This window comes from Gopherus flavomarginatus, chromosome 4 (genome assembly GCF_025201925.1).
Source record: "Gopherus flavomarginatus isolate rGopFla2 chromosome 4, rGopFla2.mat.asm, whole genome shotgun sequence".
Classification (NCBI taxonomy): Eukaryota; Metazoa; Chordata; order Testudines; family Testudinidae; genus Gopherus; species Gopherus flavomarginatus.
The window spans coordinates 205,586,482-205,606,836 of NC_066620.1; the positions used below are offsets into that span (position 1 = coordinate 205,586,482).

At 40.0% G+C, this 20,355-nt stretch overlaps 1 protein-coding gene across 3 annotated transcripts in view; it reads left to right on the forward strand.

Annotated features, from left to right (window-relative positions):
• Positions 1 to 18,211, forward strand: part of TFAP2B (transcription factor AP-2 beta) — a 28,247-nt gene extending 10,036 nt beyond the window's left edge. For all 3 annotated transcript variants that reach the window (XM_050948863.1, XM_050948861.1, XM_050948862.1), the window contains 4 exons: positions 7,409 to 7,628; positions 10,479 to 10,597; positions 13,356 to 13,497; positions 16,530 to 18,211. In XM_050948863.1, coding sequence (XP_050804820.1) covers positions 7,409 to 7,628; positions 10,479 to 10,597; positions 13,356 to 13,497; positions 16,530 to 16,830 — 782 coding nt within the window. In that variant the 3' untranslated portion in view covers positions 16,831 to 18,211. The remainder of the gene's footprint in view (positions 1 to 7,408; positions 7,629 to 10,478; positions 10,598 to 13,355; positions 13,498 to 16,529) is intronic.
• The last annotated feature ends 2,144 nt before the right edge of the window (positions 18,212 to 20,355 follow it).

A 20,355-nucleotide genomic window follows, 5' to 3' on the forward strand; every position in this document is an offset into this window, starting at 1 on the left:
AATAAGTAGACAGTCATCAAGTTTTGAATTTCCCAGCAATTCCTATTTTGATATTGGTGTAAAAATGGCACCACATACTATAAAATAGTTTTCACAGATATACCTTAACTTTTCCCCTCTAGTAGTTCTTGATCTGCACTGTGTGGATTGTTTGTTTCCATTTGTGGCTTTTATGCGTTTTCCAATCGTGCCAAATGTGTTGGGAGAGCCGGGAAGAAACACACGCTTATGGAAATACAACCTCCCTCTCCAATATGCCCATTTTTAAAATCATTCTGCATATGCATACATGATTTAGTGTAACTGCAGAATCACCCCATACTGTTAAAGGGAATGTGATATTAACAAATGTTTGCAGTCTCTTGTACAGCTGTAAGCAAAATAATTAACTAATTAAACTAATTAAATGTAATTACAATAACTCATTTTGGGCGTGTTGCAGCTGCTTAATTTTTTTTACATTTCTCTGACAGTCACTTGAAGATGCATGGCGATTAGCATGGGTTATGCTCATAGACATTAAACAGCTCTCACACTGCACATTTAGGGAGAGCTATCTTTAATTATCCAAGGAATTTCTATTTCTAGATTCAGTTTTAAATACTCGAGCTGACGCTTAGCGATGCTGGCCCTTATTGTTTACTATCAACAGCACTCGATCATTTGTTTCCTTTAAAAATGCAATTATGTAAATTCGAGCAAGCATAACTTTGGGGAAGGAGGGATGAAAACCTGAAGCTCTTTTGACAACATAATTTATGGCGGGTGGTGGAGAAACGTGGGGTGTTGTGGGAAACAGTGAATTGTCTTTAAGAAAAAGAACTGCTCTGCGCTTTTCAGTTCGCATGCATTACCAGCCTATGGGTTTAGGTGTGTAACATATCGGTTTGCGAATGCATGCACTGTCTAGATCTAGCTCTCTCTTTCTCTCTCGCTCATACGCAATGTTTTCTCTTGGGCCTTCGTGATTAATTGGCTGTTGATTTGTGGCTTAGAGGCTTCTCTTTAGCGTTGATCTGCCTTCTTATATTCTTTGCCTCGTACGCACATTTTGCATTATGTTATGTGCAGAACACTGCCATATATTGTATGTGACCACTTCGTCAAAACAGACTGTTTTTTGTTTTTTCAAAACGAAAAGGGTAGCAGGAACATTCGGTGTCAATACATAGTGATTGTGGCTCTAAAGGTAGTCAGTGTCAAGCAGTTAAGCACGTCTAATGATACTTACAATTATATTAAATAGAGAGAGAGAGAAAGAGATCAGAAGATGCTGATAATTCTAGTATGCCTGTGAATGTGTGCACACATCTGAATATATCCACAACCACAGGTGTATGCTTAACCCTAATCTCTATCAGAAGACACTTAGAATTATAATAGCTATATTTAAAGGTATAGATACACACTTTTAAAATCATATCAGTAAGAAAAGATACCGACATTTTCTCGTAGATGTGTTAAAAGGCATAGAGATGTTATCCCCCCTCCCTCGAATTAATACTGTGCTTTATTGAACTTTTAGTCTAATTTTGTGAGTTTAGGTTTTCTTTGAACACTGGTAGAAGGGAAGAGACACATGGGGTCATATCTGTGGCAGACGATGTTGGATCAGACCGATAGAAGGTGCAAAATAGAAAGGGTGCAGTGTGAATTTTGCTGTGGTCTCAACACTTTGCTGCCATAGAAATGTACTTTGAAATAAGAATAAGTTATCAAAGACCCGCAGATCAATCTTGCTGGCAGATGATAGATAGATAGATAGATTTTCTTCTTGATTATTACCAGGGAAGTGTACTTAATGATAAATGGAATCTGGACAGGAGGAGGGTTGACGGATTTGCCTGTTTCAAAAGAAGCTAGTTTACTGTTAAAAACGTTCTCATAAAAATGTAATGTGAAAGATATGGTATAGAAGTAAATTATTAACACAAATATCTCATCCATCCTCTCGGGTATAAGTGCATACATGTTTATGATCTTTGAGAGTCATGGAAGTAATGATGATTATCTATCTACAGCTTCAGAAAGCTTGCCTAAAATTTTAAGAAACCCTTGTAAAAATATTATAATCATCTTCATCTTGAACTGTTCAATTGGTTATCCGTATTGATCCCACACAATAGATTATACACACACACACTCTTGTTATGTTTGCTATCTGGGCTTACTTGACATTTCTGAAGTAATTTAGTTAAGAGGAAATGAGTTGTTCCCAGTAGAGAGAGCAAACGAGTGGAGTGAAGGTAGCCAGCGTGATAAATGGCTCTTTCATTTGGAGATCTCCAGAGCTCGTTTAAGGCTAATTTTCTGTATTAGCCCCCTTTGAGCTATTAATGCAATAGGCAGGGACCGTGGCCCCTCGTCTCTTAGCTGCCCCATTAGAGAGCGCATTAAGCTGCCAAACCTCTACTCTACTGTGGTGGTGATGGTAGGGGTGGCGAAATAATGAAAGGTGCTTTTCAAACTCCCCTAATCTAAACTGGCAGAGGGTGGCTAATACGATTTGAAGGGGTCTGGTCAATGAGCAATCAATAAAGTAATAATGAGAAGGATGCGGTACATTACCAGTCTAAAAATCCAACGAGACATTAAAAAATCATTCTGAACTCTTAGTTCCATTAAGATTGGCGTGGTGGAAAGGAAAGGAAAGGGAGGAAGCCTAGATAAATGGCTGTGATGATGATGATCATCATCATCAAGAGTATTAATATTAAATTTATCTCGGGTTTAAGGAGTTAGCAGCTACATATTATCTGGGGTTATCCTCACACTCCCTGTCCCCCAGGTTGCTGCTGAAATCAAGGGGGGGATTTCGGCGTGTAAGGAAGGCCGTAGCGGGTCCCCTTGTCAACAGCTCAGCTGTAATTTGTTTGACATGATCTATGACAAAATAAATTGCCCTCTTTCAAAATCTCGCGTGGCCTGAGTCCAAAGTTCAATTGTTGTGACTTTGGGGACATAGTCAGTGACCTTAAAAGTATCCTGATGTATTTACTTTAAACCATTTCTGTACATTGTTTGTGAGCGCACATACACAAACAGTAGCACCAAACTCTATTTTAAGCTTAATATGCTAAGGTAGTGCAAATAAGCTCTAATTCCACCCCGCCCCCCAAGGATCACACACAAGGAGCCTCTTAACACTTTCAAAAAGTCACTCCCTCAATGAAACAGGATAAGATTTTTTTTCCTCTCTCCCGCTTCCTGAAGTGACCAGCAATAAATGATTAACTAAAAACCACCATATCTGGTTACAGCTTTTCAGGTGATCGAGCTGCGAATCGGTTGAAATGTAACGCAGAGAATTTGCCTTGGTTTATTTGTTTATTTTTGGTTCTTTTCCTGGAACACCAACTGTATTTCATTATCGCGTTTGCTTTAATGGGAAACTATTTCGGGGTAATAGATTTCACTCTTAAATTAATTCCTCGCTTCAAATGCAAGGAGTGGTGGTGGAATCGAACTTACGCCATCAGCTCATGAAGACACGATAGGTAGATAGATTTAAAAAAAAAATCAGGATCGAGGCTCAGTGTCAGGGGGTATTATGTATTCCCGGGTTTCTAGGTTTACCTACAAAGTCAAACCAAATCACCCACTGCCAAATCCTTGACCGTTTTGATGGACATAAACCTTTCTAATGAAGGCTAATTCCAAATCCAGTTAATACTTAGGGAGATCTGCAGACAACAAATGGATACAATACTATTAGTTTGTGCCCAGTGCAGATGATTAACCACCAATATTTCTTTAAACCACGTTTTTGTCTTGCAGTATAACGAAGGTGCTGGAATAATGTCGAGTACTTACATCCCATTATTAATTTAATCCGTGTGTGGGTGTGTGTGGAGGGTGTGTGTGTGTGAAATGCTACTTTTGCATTACCACGCAGTTGTGTAGAGCAACCCAACAGAGAAATGAAAAAAGACTGAGCCTTAATGTATGCACAGAAAATTGTAAACATGTAAAGAACTGAAAGCTTCACGCTGAGTTTTGCCATGCTCCATTTCCTTACCATTTCCTGCTGTCGTTTTAAAGCCTTCTCCCTCATCTAGAGATTCCGTTTGCAGGAACAGTATGCTCATAATTACTAACAAATCAAGCGGCTACTGTTGCTCTCTCGGTTTATTGATAAGCTGAAGAGAAATGGGAGGGGAAATGACAATGAGGCTGAAAGGACCAGGAAAATCACATTTTTTTCTCAAAGCTGGAGGGGAGGTTTTGAGGAACAATGGGAAAGAAGACACACACAAAAGAGTTTGGGAGAAAAAATTTGTGGAAGTGACAAGAAGATCAGCATAAATGGGACAAAGCAAAACGTGCAAGAAGTAGGCAGAAACTTGTGTGCGCGTGTGTTGTGTCCTTCTATGGACAGTTATTATGAGGCATAAAAGCAGATTTGGAAAACACATCGATGTAGGTAAAAATACGCCAGGGAATACAGTGTAGAATTGTTTAAATAAATGCACTAGCCTCTAAAATCTCAAAAATATATTATCTCTGGTAATAGTTCTAATATCTTTGTAATGATAGAGAGAGAGAATTAATCCATTCCATGGTAAACTCACTTTTTTTTGGAGTGGCAGGTAATTTATGAAAGATAGAGTATAGATTAGAATACATATCTCTGAAGCTATGAAATCGCAATAGATATGCTTGCACAGGCTTGTAAGACTCCTAAATGTGTTTAGAATTATTATACTCAAGTGATCTTGATGTATACCTAGTCCCTTTTGTATAGTTTTTGTAAAGAACAATAGCAGAAGTTTTCAAAGCATAGCAGGAAAGAGGACTAACTTGCCTACCAAAATTAATTTGCATGAAACAAAATATTGAATATATTAAATCCATATTTCAAAGGTAAACTAGTGTAACAAATGCTCCAAAAAGGGCAAAGCAAATTGGGAGAGAGACGTTTAAACGTATCATGTGTTCAGCTCTCTCTGTGGTGAGTTTAGACGAAGACCAAATGTTCATACGACTATTGTCTCTTGTTTAATTTCTCAGTTCACTGGACAGTGACCTGATAAACTAGTCACTAAATATAGGTACTGGAAAGGTGTATCAAAACCTTTGTGTGTGTTTGTTGGCTTGGAGAAGATTGCAGAGTGAAATGATCTCAGTTGTTAGTGGTCCTTTAAAGGATTAGTGATTTCACAGCGTGTGTATGTTCATTTATTTTCAAAACAACCCGATTGTGTCTTGATGGGGGCACTTGAATGACTCTGCAAAACATCTTACTGAAAAATGTAGCGCAGAGGGGAGAGGTTTTTGTTTGTTTGTTTGTTTTAACATACACTTAAAGCATCCTAAAACCAAAGGGTCTGACTGATCTATTGGATCAATGACAACATTCCTATTCATAGCAATGGAAAAACCGCATCGGGCCTGTCCCCCTTTTATAACTGGTTTTGTGCCAATTTCAAGTTTTTTGACGGGCTAGATTTGAGAAGCTGGAAACCTCCTTCCGAAGCTATATACGTCGTCTTAGTCAAAATAATACAAAATGGGAATCCGTTCCCGTTTCTGATCACCTCTCCTCAGTAAAGCCACTCAAAATAAGTTTCAGAGGGGTAGGTAGCCGTGTTAGTCTGGATCTGTAAAAGCAGCAAAGAGTCCTGTGGCACCTTATAGACTAACAGACGTATTGGAGCATTAGCTTTCCTGGGTGAATACCCACTTCGTCGGATGCATCAAAATAAGTTGTTTACATTAGAGACTATGTGCAGTCTATTTGAAGCAATCTGTATATATGAAATCTACATGCGTTTTGGCTTTGCGCTGTTACAGAGCTTTTATTGTGGGAGTCTGGCCTGGGGTTGGAAATCATTTATAATAAAAACAGCGAAACCCTGTTGTGTCTATTCCATACACCGAGGTTATAAAATTGGCAGTTGCCCAGTTGTTAGCACTTGTTACGGTATTAGGCTATCCGATCTTATTGTTCAGCAGTCCCAGACGACTTAAATAGTCCCTCAACTCCAATGGGTTGATTCTCCAGACATGTTGCAAATAAATAGGGTTTTATGATCTAACTGGCATGTATTATAAGTACCTAAGTAGCCGGCATATGTATGTAGTAGAACCTATTACTTGCAAAATTGGTTTTGCAACTGATTGACTGGCAATGCGATATTGCAAAGGAGGATCTGCTGTACAGGGGTGTGTAATCAATTAGTTTTCTCTGTAAAATATGCCCCCTAGACTGCCACCAGCAAATCTAGAATTTAGGAATACACGTTCTATAAGGAAATAAGGCTGCAGTGATTCCAAAAGGAAGCAGTAGTAGCAAGCTGTCAGCTCTTATTAACTCCTGCATAAAACATACCTTAAGTATGGTTTGTTATCAATTACGTGCAGAAATGAAACAACTGGGAAAATGCAGCGACGCTGTCTATAAATTAAAGTGATATGGTTGATTGATTAGAGCACCTGCTGTAAATCATAACAGTTACACACAATTATGAACAAGCTATTTAAGTTGATTTGTAAACAAAATTCATACCAGGAGGGAATTGCTTGCTTTTTTAGTTTAGCAAAATAAGTGTTTGTTCCTAATTGTGTCTGTTCGGTGTTATTAGAATTAGAATGGTATAAGTCCTTCGGTTTTTCCTAGAGCAATCTTATTTGTTACTCAGAGAAATTAACTACTTTGTCTGGTACTGGTTAAGGGGAAAACTTTTTTTAAAAAAATCCCCTGATGTATTTTTGTTGCTGGAGTCAGACCAGATTTATTTAGAAACTGAATAGTCCCACTTTTGTATGTTTGTTATATAGTATGCTAAGCGATCTGACAGCAGACTATTTTCTAATGCACCTTTTTATGGGAGGAATAATTGTGCTAATTATGTTGCACAAACCTGTCTTGTTAAAAGCCCAAAACAACAATAACGTAATCCTTTCCTTGTTAAATTCTGTAGTCCTGATTCTCACTTAAACCAGTAACTCCTTTGTCTTCATTAGATTTTTTTCCTAGTTGTTATCATTGTTAGTAACAGAAGTATTACGAAGAGGAGTATTAATTTTCTTGTAACCCATCCATGTGCCCGGCGCTGTCCATTACACAAGAAGATATAGCTCCTGCATCGCACGGCTTACAAACAAATAATTTAGGGAGAAATACAGTTAAAATACATTTATAATATACATTTTTTGAATTGTCAAACCAATATATATCAGCTGTACTCCACTGCACCATATCCATTATCACCCATCCAGGTCAATTTCCTATAGACTCAAGACAACGGCGACTCTTATTGGTGTAGCACCTAGGAAACTCTGGGCCTATTAATTGACTTTTCTTCAGCTGTGCTATGGATGTCAGACTAGACAGTCTGGACAGTTTGTACTCTTATGTGTCATCATGTGATATACCTCCACCGTCACCCCTTCTTTCTCTCTCCAGTTCCAGTTCCTCCAAAATCTGTTACTTCTCTGATGATGAATAAAGATGGCTTCCTGGGTGGCATGTCAGTCAATACCGGCGAGGTGTTTTGCTCAGTACCTGGCCGATTGTCCTTGCTCAGTTCCACTTCAAAGTATAAAGTAACCGTGGGAGAAGTTCAAAGACGCCTCTCGCCTCCAGAGTGTCTGAATGCATCCCTTTTAGGAGGAGTACTTAGAAGGTAAGGGCTTGCAGCAAGTGTGGGTATTTACGTAGACACACACATAGACTAAGCATTTTGTCTAAAGTCTATACTATGGTAAAGGCATTTGCAAATATGTGTTGTTCTTATGTTGTAGTTGTGTGTGTAGAACTCAAGGCAGGGCAAAAATAAGTAGCAACGTGAAAACATGGAAATTAATGCATAAAGTTACGTTGGTGTACAAGACTGAGAAGGCAGCTCATAGTAAGGTCAGTAAGGGATCTCTCTCTCTCTCTCTCTCACACACACACACACTCATTTACTTACTTACTTTCTTCCCAACTCTCTCTCTTACATACACATATTAATCTATTCAAACATACATTTTAGAGGAAGGCTTCTATTTAAATAAAAGGCCTTCTCTATGAATACAGGCGTTATAGGTAAGAAAGCTTAGCTACTATGATTTTTGCCTGTAAAAGAAGCAGAGATTTAAAACAAATAAACTTTATTTATTTATTTATTTACATTAGTTAGGAAGTTTTAAGAAGTTTACAAATCCTTGCCAATTGAATATCAGAAACAAAGCAATCATTGCAACAGCTAGTTTTTGTTTAAAGAGGTATTATGCGAGAATATAGTCTATTTAAAAGGTGTTACCATGTTACAGAGTGAGCATCATTACACCTACAAAATGTCCTTTCTAGTGAGTTTATTGAATTTAGTGACATCTCTGTATACACATACTTAAGGACCAGGCATGTCTATTAAATACTAACATTTTTTTAAACAATGGACATGTGTGATGGTTTTTTTTTCAGGTGAATGTACTGGTGAATGTACTTTATTTGATATTGACCCAAAGGTAACCAAATATATAAGTAGCTATTTGTCCTCTGTCTAATTTGCTGGGTACATAATTGGTGTGTTAATTTTTTCCATAACAACAGCCTCCCATAGTTTTTGAACCATTCCTCTAGGTTTGGACTATTTTTCTTTTTCTGACCAGAAGCTACCAATACTCCAGCATCTACTGGCAGATGAGAGATTAGTAATTCTTCATTTCCTCTTGTGTTTGACCATTTCCACTGGGAAGCCCTTGAAGGATTACCAAAGGATTATTTGGTGATAAATATCCAACAATTTGTGATATTTAGTTACAGGTTTTATCCTAATACTTTCTAATGACTGGACATGTCCACCATATATACATAAACTCTCCACTTTAACCCCAATTTCTCTAACATTTATCCCCATTTTACATACACATACACACTAGATAGATAGATAGATAGATATGTTCTTTAAGGTACTGTTTCAGTGCTACCTCATATCAGTCAGGTTAATGTTAATATATATATATATATATGTTATATTAACATTAACCTGACTGGTGTGAGGTAGCACTGAAACAGTACCTTAAAGAACATTTCTTTTATTGTACTACAGACAGGTTGCTGGTCCTCCTTCCCAAGGCAAGTCCCATTCCTCTGCGTTGATTTGTCTGCCCATGTCCTTCTCCCAGAGTGTCATATGTGGACATATTGTTAGCAAAGAATACGCCAGATTTTTAATTTACAGATGCGAATCTGCCTGTGCATTGTAATAGAGAGTGGAGCAAAGAGAACATCTGCAAGAGAAATTTCAAATAGAAACTATAACTAGTTAAACACATGCGCCATTACTGAGCCTCTGTGATTTCTGGAGAAGACCCAGGACCCAAACAGTGGACTATGCTGACTTTACTTTGTATCTTGAGTTCAAACTTTAGCGAAGGTTTTGGTTCAATATCTATATTTCAGAGCATGTGAAGTATAGATGGCTGCTCTCTTGCAACTGTGCCATTGGTTCCTATCTACTTTGGCACAAAATACTGAGAGACCAGAATCTAGGTAGGGAGACTTTCTCTACAGGATGTGACTTCCTTTCATATTCCTTATATACAATTTAAAAAAAGTTGTTAATGATAAAAGATCTGGGGTGAAATCCTGGCGTGCTGAGGTCAATGGGAAAACTCCCATTGACTTCAAGTGGAGCCAGTATTTCACCCCGGATTTAAATCACCTGCATAAAACTTGGGAGGCGAGATAGTTCAGTGGTTTGCGCATTAGCCTGCTTAAACCCAGGGTTGTGAGTTTAATCCCTGAGGGGGCCGCTTAAGGATCTGGGGCAAAAATCAGTACTTGGTCCTGCTAGTGAAGGCAGGGGGCTGGACTCAATGACCTTTGGTCCCTTCCAGTTCTAGGAGATTGGTATATCTCCTGTTGTTGTTATTATAAACTATACCTGGCCCTCACAATAACTCTGCATTTCCCATGAATATCACAGTCTTCCTTTTAATGTCCCTATCAATAATTCCCTATATAGATTCCATTAGGTGCTCTTATCACTAAGTATTCATGTCCCATATATAATGTAGCTGTTCCAATAGATAGTTCAATATTTCCTGTATAATATCTATTGAATTCTACCTTAGGTGTTCTTATCAATTTCCCTTATATCTTCCATGCTTCCTCTAGGTACACCCTATCAGTTCATCCCATACTTCTGTCTTCCCACCTAGATAGACAATCGTATCCTAATACGCCTTAGTCTTATACTGTAGGAACCAATTTGGTTTCTTCCATGACAGCAGCTTATACAGAAGTTATTTCATTCTATGCATTTGTTTTCTGTACGTTAAAGGGGGAGGGGGAACTTAGTCAGTTGTGTGTGGCAAAAATTAAGCAAACCTCAGCAAACTCGACCAGCAAGCGCGCGCACACACAATGTGCTAACCTGAAGTTAAAACCCCTTCAAGCTCCAGTGGTCTTTAAATTGCACAGTCTAAAAGTTTGTTTCAGGGACATTCCGAGGTTAATCAGAATGTTAATTTCTTTGCAATTCCAGAGCCAAATCGAAAAATGGAGGGAGATCGTTGAGAGAGAGGCTAGAAAAAATCGGTTTGAATTTACCAGCCGGCAGGCGTAAGGCCGCAAATGTCACTTTACTCACCTCCCTGGTGGAAGGTAAGCGGTGAATTGCAAGCTCGCTTCACACTATTGGCTGCTCCGAAGTCTTCTTGGTTTGGGAGCTTGACATTTTGCAAAGTTTCATGGATTAAGTGGAAATCGTTGCAGCCGTGGCATTAAGATCTGTTTAACATGCATAATACTAGGTGAAGTTAAGACTTTAAAGACTTCATTTAAATCACGCTGAAGTCACTGAACAAACTCCCATTAACTTCAATGGGTGTCTTGAATTCAGGTTTGCCTCAGTGAGATCTGCAGAATCGAACTTTCTCTGCAGTTATGCAAATATTCCCATTCCCTACTCTTGTGGATTTCCAGGCAATGTTCCCTTTGAATAATGATCTAGTTCGTGCTGGGTCCAGGAATTTAAAGCTAATTCATTTACTTCCAACCTTAATTATGGCAGATGCATATTACAATGCGGCCATTCAACGAAAATAATAAAGAACTATTTTTTTTAATTTCAACAAAGGAAAGAAGTTATTACAAATTAACAGTTATAAGTACAGTTTACCTGAGGGTGAAAGTTTAACAAAGAAACAAGCGAGCCCTTTCTTTAAGAAGAAGGGAGGAGTGAGGGGGGAATAAAAGAAAGAAACAAAAGAAAAAAAAAGAATACTCGAGTTATACCTCCTCTTAAATGAACAAACGCTATCCCATACTTGATGTGAAGCTCTGATGTTCGTACTGTATTGAAATGTGGAATTCACAAGACTGTCACTTGTTTTTTTAGGAAATACTGTGTTTATTCTGAGGCAAACTGGTTCTTCAGAAATTATAACTAACAATTATGTGATGTAATTATGAATTATATGTATTTATATTATACATATGCAAAGAGGTGAGCAACATTCAATATGTACAATAACACACTATGTTGTATCTCATATGCATGTGCCTATAGATTTGTACTATATATTAACTTTTACATTCTTCTGATTTAATTATAAATGCAATACATCGTTACACACTCATATGTGAAATCAAAATCTATCAATCAAGACTATATTCGTTCTAGTTATAAGTATTGTTTCTATTTTGACGCAATAGTACATCTATATATTCATAAATCATAGTACATTACATGAAAATACCTATCAAACTATGAATGCATAGTTAAAGACACTATATATAAACATTTACCATGTGAGAAAATACATTCATCGTCTGATATACATATTCATATATATTAATTAATACATAGTTTCAAACACACACCCCATACCTTTATCTATGTGTGTGTGTAAAACTATGCGTTCACTTTAATAGCAAAATCAGAAGGTCTTAAAAGTTGACACACAGCACAAATGTACGTGCAGATCCATACGTGTGTGTGTGCACATACATTATATATGGATATAAAACTATACAACGTTAATATCATTATATATTATGTTACTGTCCTCTGATTTACTTATAAATCAACAATTTACCTTAAAAGATTTTCCTTCTCCTATAGAAAGTTGCATCTGCTGTAGATTTATCTTGTATTCTGACAATAGGATTTTTTTCTTGTTAAATCATGTTGCCTATAGCATAAATGTTTCACTCATCTCTGGCCAGGATTAACAAAAAGCAGTGAGAATGGTATCTCTGCACATAATTTAGTGTGTGTGGGTGTGTGTGTGTGTGGGGGGGATAATAACCATCCACTGAAATTCTAGCATTTGGCGGACAGTGTGATCCATCTTTCTGGTGATTATTGAGAAGGTTTTTTTTTTTCTAAATGACGTTTTAAAGTAAGTCCTGATCGTTAAAAATAATGTGGTACTAGAATTATTAGACATAGCTGGTTTGCGTGTTAGAAATCTTCCTCGTGGTCCTCCAGGCGGTGCTTTAAAGAGTTTAATACTTTATTCTAGAGGGGTTGAGCTATAATCTGATGGAATCCCCCCAGAGTCTGTTTTTCCCCCTCTTCAGCTACTGTGTCGTCTTCTTCTTGTGGTGAAAAGTACATCAGTAGGAGTTTGATGAAACGAACCTCTGCAGGGTAGAAACCTGAAACCAGGCAGCCAGAGGAAATGCCAATTAGAATTGTAGTTAGAATAATTATTTTTCATATGAAAGGTCCCCCTTCAATGGGATTTTTTGGGAGGTAGGGTGAGGGTAGAATGGGTAGCTTCTGTTGCATTGTGATCAGACCTATGCAAAACTGCACTTTCCATTGGATACAATGCACTGGGCTGCTTTGTTTTCCAGATGTGGCTATTATAATGTGTAACACACACACACACGGGATATGATATTCTGTGGTAGAGCTTTTGGGACACTTTTCTGGTATATGAAAATACAAACCTATTCTGCACATTTTAAGTCCGGGTCCATTTACCTCTTAGGACGTCTCTTTTGTTTTCACACACTTGAAAGTCTGTATTATCTATGTATTAATAACACACTTTTTCTCTGCCCGTGGGACTAGAACCGTAACCAGTGTAAATCACCAAACTCAACTGAAGTCAATAGAGCTAAGACGATACATGCCATGTGAAGGCTCCTTCCACCAAAAACGGAGTGTGCTCTGCAGACAGAGACTGGGCTCATACACCCATGGAACCGTCTTTGTCATTGAATTCAGTTGGGGTTGTGCCTCTCCGGCACCAAATTGAGCTGATCTTTTCAAAGCGTGACCAGTACCACCAGCAATAACGTGGCTCAGTTTATTCCAGCCGGCTCGGTTGAACCATTGTCTGGTCAGCCTCCTCACTGAACAACCCAGCTGGCCTGTGATGATCAAAGGCTGTTCATCTCCCTTCAGGTGAAGCTGTTCACCTCGCTCGGGATTTTGGATACATCTGTGAAACGGAGTTTCCAGCCAAAGCTGTTTCCGAGTACCTGAACCGACAGCACACGGACCCCAGCGATCTCCACTCCAGGAAGAACATGCTCCTGGCTACAAAGTGAGTAGGACGAGCCCACCGCCCGCTTTGCTTGCAGGGCGGCTTCTTGGAGAGTTTGACACTCGTTCTCCTCCACGCGGCCATTCTCGCTAGCGCTCTGCAAAGGAGCCGGCCCAGCAGCGCTTTCTCCAATAGGCTTTGCCCCGATCTCCCTCTCTCGCTGTCACTGCGCGGTAGGTGTGTGGGGGAGAGGCTGTGCTCTGGGTGTGTTCCTGTCCCTGGGTCTGATTGTGTGGACCTGTAACACTACGTGTCCGTGCGTATCGCTGGAGCTGTAACAGCGTCCCTGGAGCCGTGTGCGCATGAAACACACCGGGGTTTGACTCTTTCTTTCTGTGTGAGTGTGCACGTGTCCCCATGTTTGTGTCTATCTCTCTCCCCTCCCCCCTTTCTCCTCCCCCGCCTGTTTTGAGTCTCCATGTTTCTTTCCTTTCTTGTGTCTGACTTTGCATCTCTCTCTCCTGTTGTTTGGTTTTGGGGGTGCATTCCTCTCTTTCTCTATTTGTGTATTTCATGCTTCTCTCTGTGTAGGAGTGGCTAGGCCTTGCCTCCACTCCGACTGAAGTCAAAGGAAAAAAACTCACCTTGACTTCAAGAGCGAGCAGCCTTATCTATCAAAGACCCCGACCAAATAATTTACAATCTCCCCTCCCCAAAAGGTGTAGGGTTAATCGCCTTGAGAAATGTGCAGCTGCAGCTCCAGAAGGGGGACCTTTAAACCTGCCACTACAGCTAGGTCTGTGGAACTTTTACAGGAGCTTTTCTATTGTGTTTGATTGACTCCTATCGTTGGCTCTCGCGCTGTATGGTTTGGTGTTTTAAGGCCAGATCAGGTTTTCGGTGGTGAGCTCTGGGTGCGTCCCGTATGTTAACTCTCTCGCAGGCAAGACCCAAGCTATGTAGTGCTCTAGGACTCGCTTGCTCCGCTGAGAGCGCAATTTAAAGAAATATATGCAGACGTGGAAAATCGTTTGCTCAGATTTGTCTAGATGGTTTTTTTTTAGACGCCAATGGAATTTGATTGCTCTTTTCCGCAGGGTCAAAAGATATTAATGTCCCAGAACTTTAATTGCTCGCAGAACCCGGCCTTGCTCTTTCAAGGGTTTGACTCATTGCCGTTTGCTCTGCAAACTCAAAGTTTCCTCTTTTGCACTTTCCTAGTGGATAAGACTTTTATCTTTCCCCACCCTCTGAACTCTTTAACCCATGGGGAATTTCAGAGGATCACAGATGAACTCTCCTCTCCTACCTCGATGTTGCTATTATTTGGGGTGGGGAGTAATCATTTCCCCTCTGGGTTTCTATTTCGCTCTGGGATGATGCACCTGTTTCACTGGGGGCCTTGTGAGTGGGGTGAAGGGACTTTTAGCCATAGAAAGCCACCAGATGAAAAGGGAAGGATTCAACGTTCATCCTTCCGGGTGGCAAACGAGCTGTTTTAAAGATAAACAAGCACCAGACGTCAACCCCCGTGCTTTGAAGCGGCGCTCTCCAAAAGGTGCTTTGTGTTCTTTTCATCCCAGCAAGAATAGAGCAGCAACCCGCCATTGGTGTCTCTTTATCGCCCAGGCAATGGCTGTCTCTTAGATCTTACCTCCCGTTTGCTGCACCAGCAAAACCATACCTGGTGGCTAGCGCTCCCGTTTCGCTCGCGGAGCGCGCGGCTGTGCTCGCCTGTAGGCTCCCGAGCTTTTGCAAACCAAAACCGCGCGGGCGGGCTGGAAAGAAGAGCGGGACCGATTCCAGGAGTGGCCGATACAGCGAGACCTGATTTTAAAGGGAACGAGCCCGAGTGAGATGATCATGGGGACTCCCCACCCCCTTATTGTATTATATCCAATACCCCCCACTCGGCACAGAATCTGTACAATGCTACCCATGTGCAAGACGGCCTGGAAGCATCTACAGACTATAAGCCATTGTGTGGACATGACCGGCCAAGATTTTCAAAAGCGATGTTGAGGTCTCAGGTTGGGGGATGCTCGACTTGAGACACCCTAAAGGGGCCTGGTGTCCAGAAGGGGAGTGTTCGGGGCTCTCTGAAAAAAGAGGCACCGAAATTCTCTAATCACTGTTGCAACATTGGCTTACATCATTGAACAACCCCCCCCCCCACACACACACCTCATGGGAAGAGTTCATTCACGATTCATGGGAAGAGAAAGACCTGACTACGTTTGGTATTCAGCAAATCCTACTTAGCAGTCATCCCAATGAGTCGTTTACAGGCTATTGGTGGTATTGCCTTCGCATGAAGGCCAGGTAGCATTCATCTCTGAGAAAATAATAACAATAACAAACATCATAATAAACAATAATATAATTATTAATACCAGGGTCAAGCTCCAGGTAGCAGTTTTCTATCTATCTATCGTTTAGGGCAATCTGGCTAATTCTAAAGGCAAAAAATAGACTAAATAATACATTTTAAGAAAAGATAGATGGCATTTCAGAAGCATCTTTCTGGCCCAAGTCTCTAGGTCAGAGAAGCAGAGGTGTACTTGGAAGAGTAGGATGAACTCTGATTTTGCTGATCAAACTCTCTTTGCTGATCAAACTGATCAAGGAAGTAGCACGGCAAGGACCTATTCTTGAGGCCCTCCTGCTCCCTTGGACAATGGGACGTTGTGGAGGGGTAAGGAGTGCAGCTTCAGGTCACAAAATCAGGATCCTTCTGTTTGTTGTTGGAGGGAAGGTGGGAGTAAGGAGGCCTGAGTTCTGTATCCAACCTCACTACTTATTGCGGTGCCTTTATTTGAGTCTTTCATTGACTTCAATATGCTTTGGGCCTGGCCCTCAGCCTCCTTGCACTCTAGTTTATTTATGTGTAAAATGACTATAATACATTTTCCTAGTGTGTGTGTGGTTGGGGGAAGGTGGAATGAGAGGGGCAGCTGCCCGTCTTTGTTACTTAATGCATGTCAAACACCTTGGAAGTCTCAGGCTGTGTACAAAGTGTTAATCAAAGTGAAGTGAAGTGACTCTGACTACTCTGGGCCCTCTCTCTCCTCTTCTCTTCACTACCCTTGCAGGCAACTTTGTAAAGAATTCACGGATCTCTTGGCCCAGGACAGGACACCCATTGGCAACAGCAGGCCCAGCCCTATTTTGGAACCAGGCATTCAGAGCTGCTTGACTCACTTCAGCCTCATCACCCATGGCTTTGGGGCCCCAGCCATCTGTGCTGCCCTCACAGCTCTCCAAAACTACCTGACTGAAGCTCTCAAAGGCATGGACAAGATGTTCTTGAACAACAACACTGCTAACAGGCACACATCTGGGGAAGGACCAGGTAGTAAAACTGGAGACAAGGAAGAGAAACACAGAAAATGAAAAAAGGAGAAAAATAAATAAATAAAAGAAAGAGAGAGAGAGAGAGAATCTTTTAAAACAAACAAAACAGTTTTAATTTTAGCTTTAAAATATTGGATTGGGATTTGGAAGAATTATATTAGCTAGGACAAAATAATAATAAAAAGAAAGACAATAACTTAAGATCAGAGGCGCACTATGGAGCAAGAACAGTGGCTCAATGTCTCTTACACGGAACATTTGAAGACAACCACCAGGATTTTTCCACTTGTATTCTCACTTTTTTAATGATTTTTTTTGGGGGGAGGGGGCAAAATAAAATAATAATAATAATAATAAAAGGAAGAAATGAATAACTTATTGGAAGAAATCAGAGAAACGCTTTGGTGTCAGTGCGTTGGTTTCTTGTTTGGGCTCAGATGTACAGTCTCTTTTTTTTTTAAAATCAATGTCCTGTGTCTACACAGGGGAAAACAAAAAAAATCTTCCAGTAATGTTATCTGGGACATTTCCATTCCTAGCATCAGTACCTCTCACTTCCATCCCTGCCCTCATCTTATCTTGCTCCTCTGGATCTATCTAGACTAGAAAAGGGGCTGGTTTGGGTAGCAAAGGCTACAATATGACTTGTTAATAGAATTGTAAATGTATTAAACTGTTTCTACATTAATTACAGTGTCTACATTAATTACAGTACATTGAGTGTTTCAAGTCATAGTAGCTCAATCCAGCTCTCTAACTCAATTTTTAAAAGGCACCCTTTTTTCCTGGTCTAGACAGACCCTCTGTTTAGATTACCAGTGTTTACAGCTATATATGTATAATTTGGTATTGAGCATTGATGGCTCTTAGGGTGCAAAATTTGAAAATAAGGTCCAGTAAGATGTTAATGCTGTTTTTAAACTCCTAATCTTATATTTAAGGTATCCTAATTTCCTCTAAAGGGTTCATATTACCAACAACGCCAATGTCTCTATATTTAATTTGTTCTAATAGTGTGGGTGTATTGAGAGAGATCTACTCTTTTTTTTTAAAAAAAAGAAGTACTAGTAACAAAAATTGAATATGTAATTCCTTCTCAGGAGTATGCACTATTTTATTTTCTTCTGTTTCCCAAAGCTTTGCCCGCTTGGCTTATGAGCTTCTTCAAAGAGGACTAGAGCTCCCTACACAATACATCAGGTACAGAGAAAAATAATCCACAATTCTAATACTTTTCTTTTTCTTAAATCAAAGCCAGTGGTTTCAGAATTCTGCAGGTGTACTTCTTTAAAGAAGCTCAAAGGGAATAATTGAAACCTGATTAAAAATAACTGAAGTCGAGCTGTAATATTAAGAAGAATGCCGTTTTGTCGAAGGGTTGTTGCAAACGCTTGCTTGAGCATTAGTGTCTGATACACAAAGCGAGAGCAGGTGCTAAATGCAATCGTGAGGGTGCATACAAGGGGCGGGGTGGGATTGCAGGAGAGGGTCCTGAATGACTATCTCTAGAAAGTTATTAAGATGTTTCTGTGACGCTTGTTTTAGAGCAAATTCAACAGGAGGAAAAAATAGCACCAGTGTTGTGGGTTTCGTTTGTTTGTTTTGTTTTCCAGTAATTGGGTGCATTACGTGATGTTTTATGACTAATATACATTTTAAAGACATGCCCTTCTATAGCATATATGGGAAATAATACTTACTCTTAAGGAGATGAATTTCAGCTTGGATTGTTCAGTCTTGGATAAGTGTATTTATTCAGTGGGGTAAAGATTCATGCATTAAGGAATCCTTTCACATGTCAGAAAAGCTACTGTCGCTGGGTGAAATCCTGGCTCCACTTAAGATAATGGCAAAGCTCCCATTGACTTCAATGGGGCCAGAATTTCACTCTGTTTCAAGATCAGATACTGAATTCATTATGTCTCAGGCAGGTCTGAAATCCCAAAGAGAAGAAAGTCAAACCTGTGGACGTGTTCTTTATTTTCTAAATAACTGCAAGAGAGGGAGAAATGAATTTCGTGTAAAACTATTGCCCCTTTCTCCATTTCCCCAACAATTATTTCTTAAAACAAAATGAACATGCCTTTCACTTCCCAGACCCATCTTCATATGCTTAGCTACGAATACCACACTTCCTAAATACTTACATTTGATATCCTCTTTGGCTTTCCTACCCTTGCTGCGGTTAATATAGAAGATTATCTTCAAGCAGTAAGAGGAGAAATTTACCTTGCGTTTCAAACCAGGGACTTGAGCACGCATAAAACAAGCCCTACCGACCTTAATTTACAGGATATCCCCATTCCAGCCAATGGGAATATTAACCCCATACAATTTAGCCCTAATTCAATTCTAATTTAAATCTCAGGCGACAAACAGTATTATCCCCATTCTACAGAAAAGGTAAACCGAGGCTCAAAAAGGTTAAATGTCTTGTCCAAAGGCTCTCAGCAAATCAGAGACAGGATTAGGATCTAGGAATTTCCTGCTATGGCTGACAGGCAGAGCCAGGTCACTGAGATCTTTGGTTCTGATTGTTCACACAGCGTCTGAACAGCTGGGACCAAATCCTTCCTTAATTTCACCGGGACACTTCTATAAGAGAAGTCAGCGGGCTTTAGCCTATGGACATCATAATTCAGTCTCCTTACAAGACAGCCTACCCACCACCTCTGTGATGAGGGGTGGGGGGAACACTTGAGAGGAAATTAATCGCAACAGTTCTTGCGAGGCATGTCTCTTTTTTCTGTCAGTTAGAGACAATTGTGTTTCTGGAAACCAATCAGCAACTATTGCACACAGCAGAAAATGGTCCATGTAAAGAGCATTTACAATGTGCCAAACAGGCATAGCTAAAAACTCTCCAAGGAGCAGCCGAAGTGGGTGTATTGAACACAAAAGGCGTTGTTGTATTGAACACAAATGGCTATCATTGCTTAATATTTATGAAATAGCTCCCAGAAGCCCCAAACCCCGCCAGGTCCCAAGCTATACAAATAGATATGAAGACACAGTCCCTGCCCCAGAGAGTTTACAGTTCAACTTCTCTATGTTGTAGCATAACTGAAAAGTTTACGCTGTTTGCAAGAATTTCGGAGCAGATACATTAGACACACACCCTAGGAGCCCGATCTCGCCCTTGCTGAAATCAATGGTAAAACTCCCTTTGAGTTTGGTGGGAGCAGGATCGGTCCCGTAAGATTTTCTCCAACCCCAGTGAAGTTAACAGGAGTTTAATTCAACAGATTTTGTATTAGTCTCCAATTAAACATATCTAGGGGGTAGAAAAAGTCAACAACAACCTGCTCTCTCTTTACTCAGGCAAACAACCCCTTGATTTCAGTGGACTGTTTCCCCACCCCCTCATCCTGGTAATGATAGAAAGCTCGTGGACATTTCTAAATTGCAAAAAACATGGCATGGGTTTAAAACCTAATTGATTCCCCCTTAATCTAATATTTGGCAACTGGTAGCAGGCGTCCATTACTGATTATTATAACTTTGTTGAACAATTTATCCCTCTAAACGCATAATTCGGCCTCCTGCTCTCAAACTATCACTAAA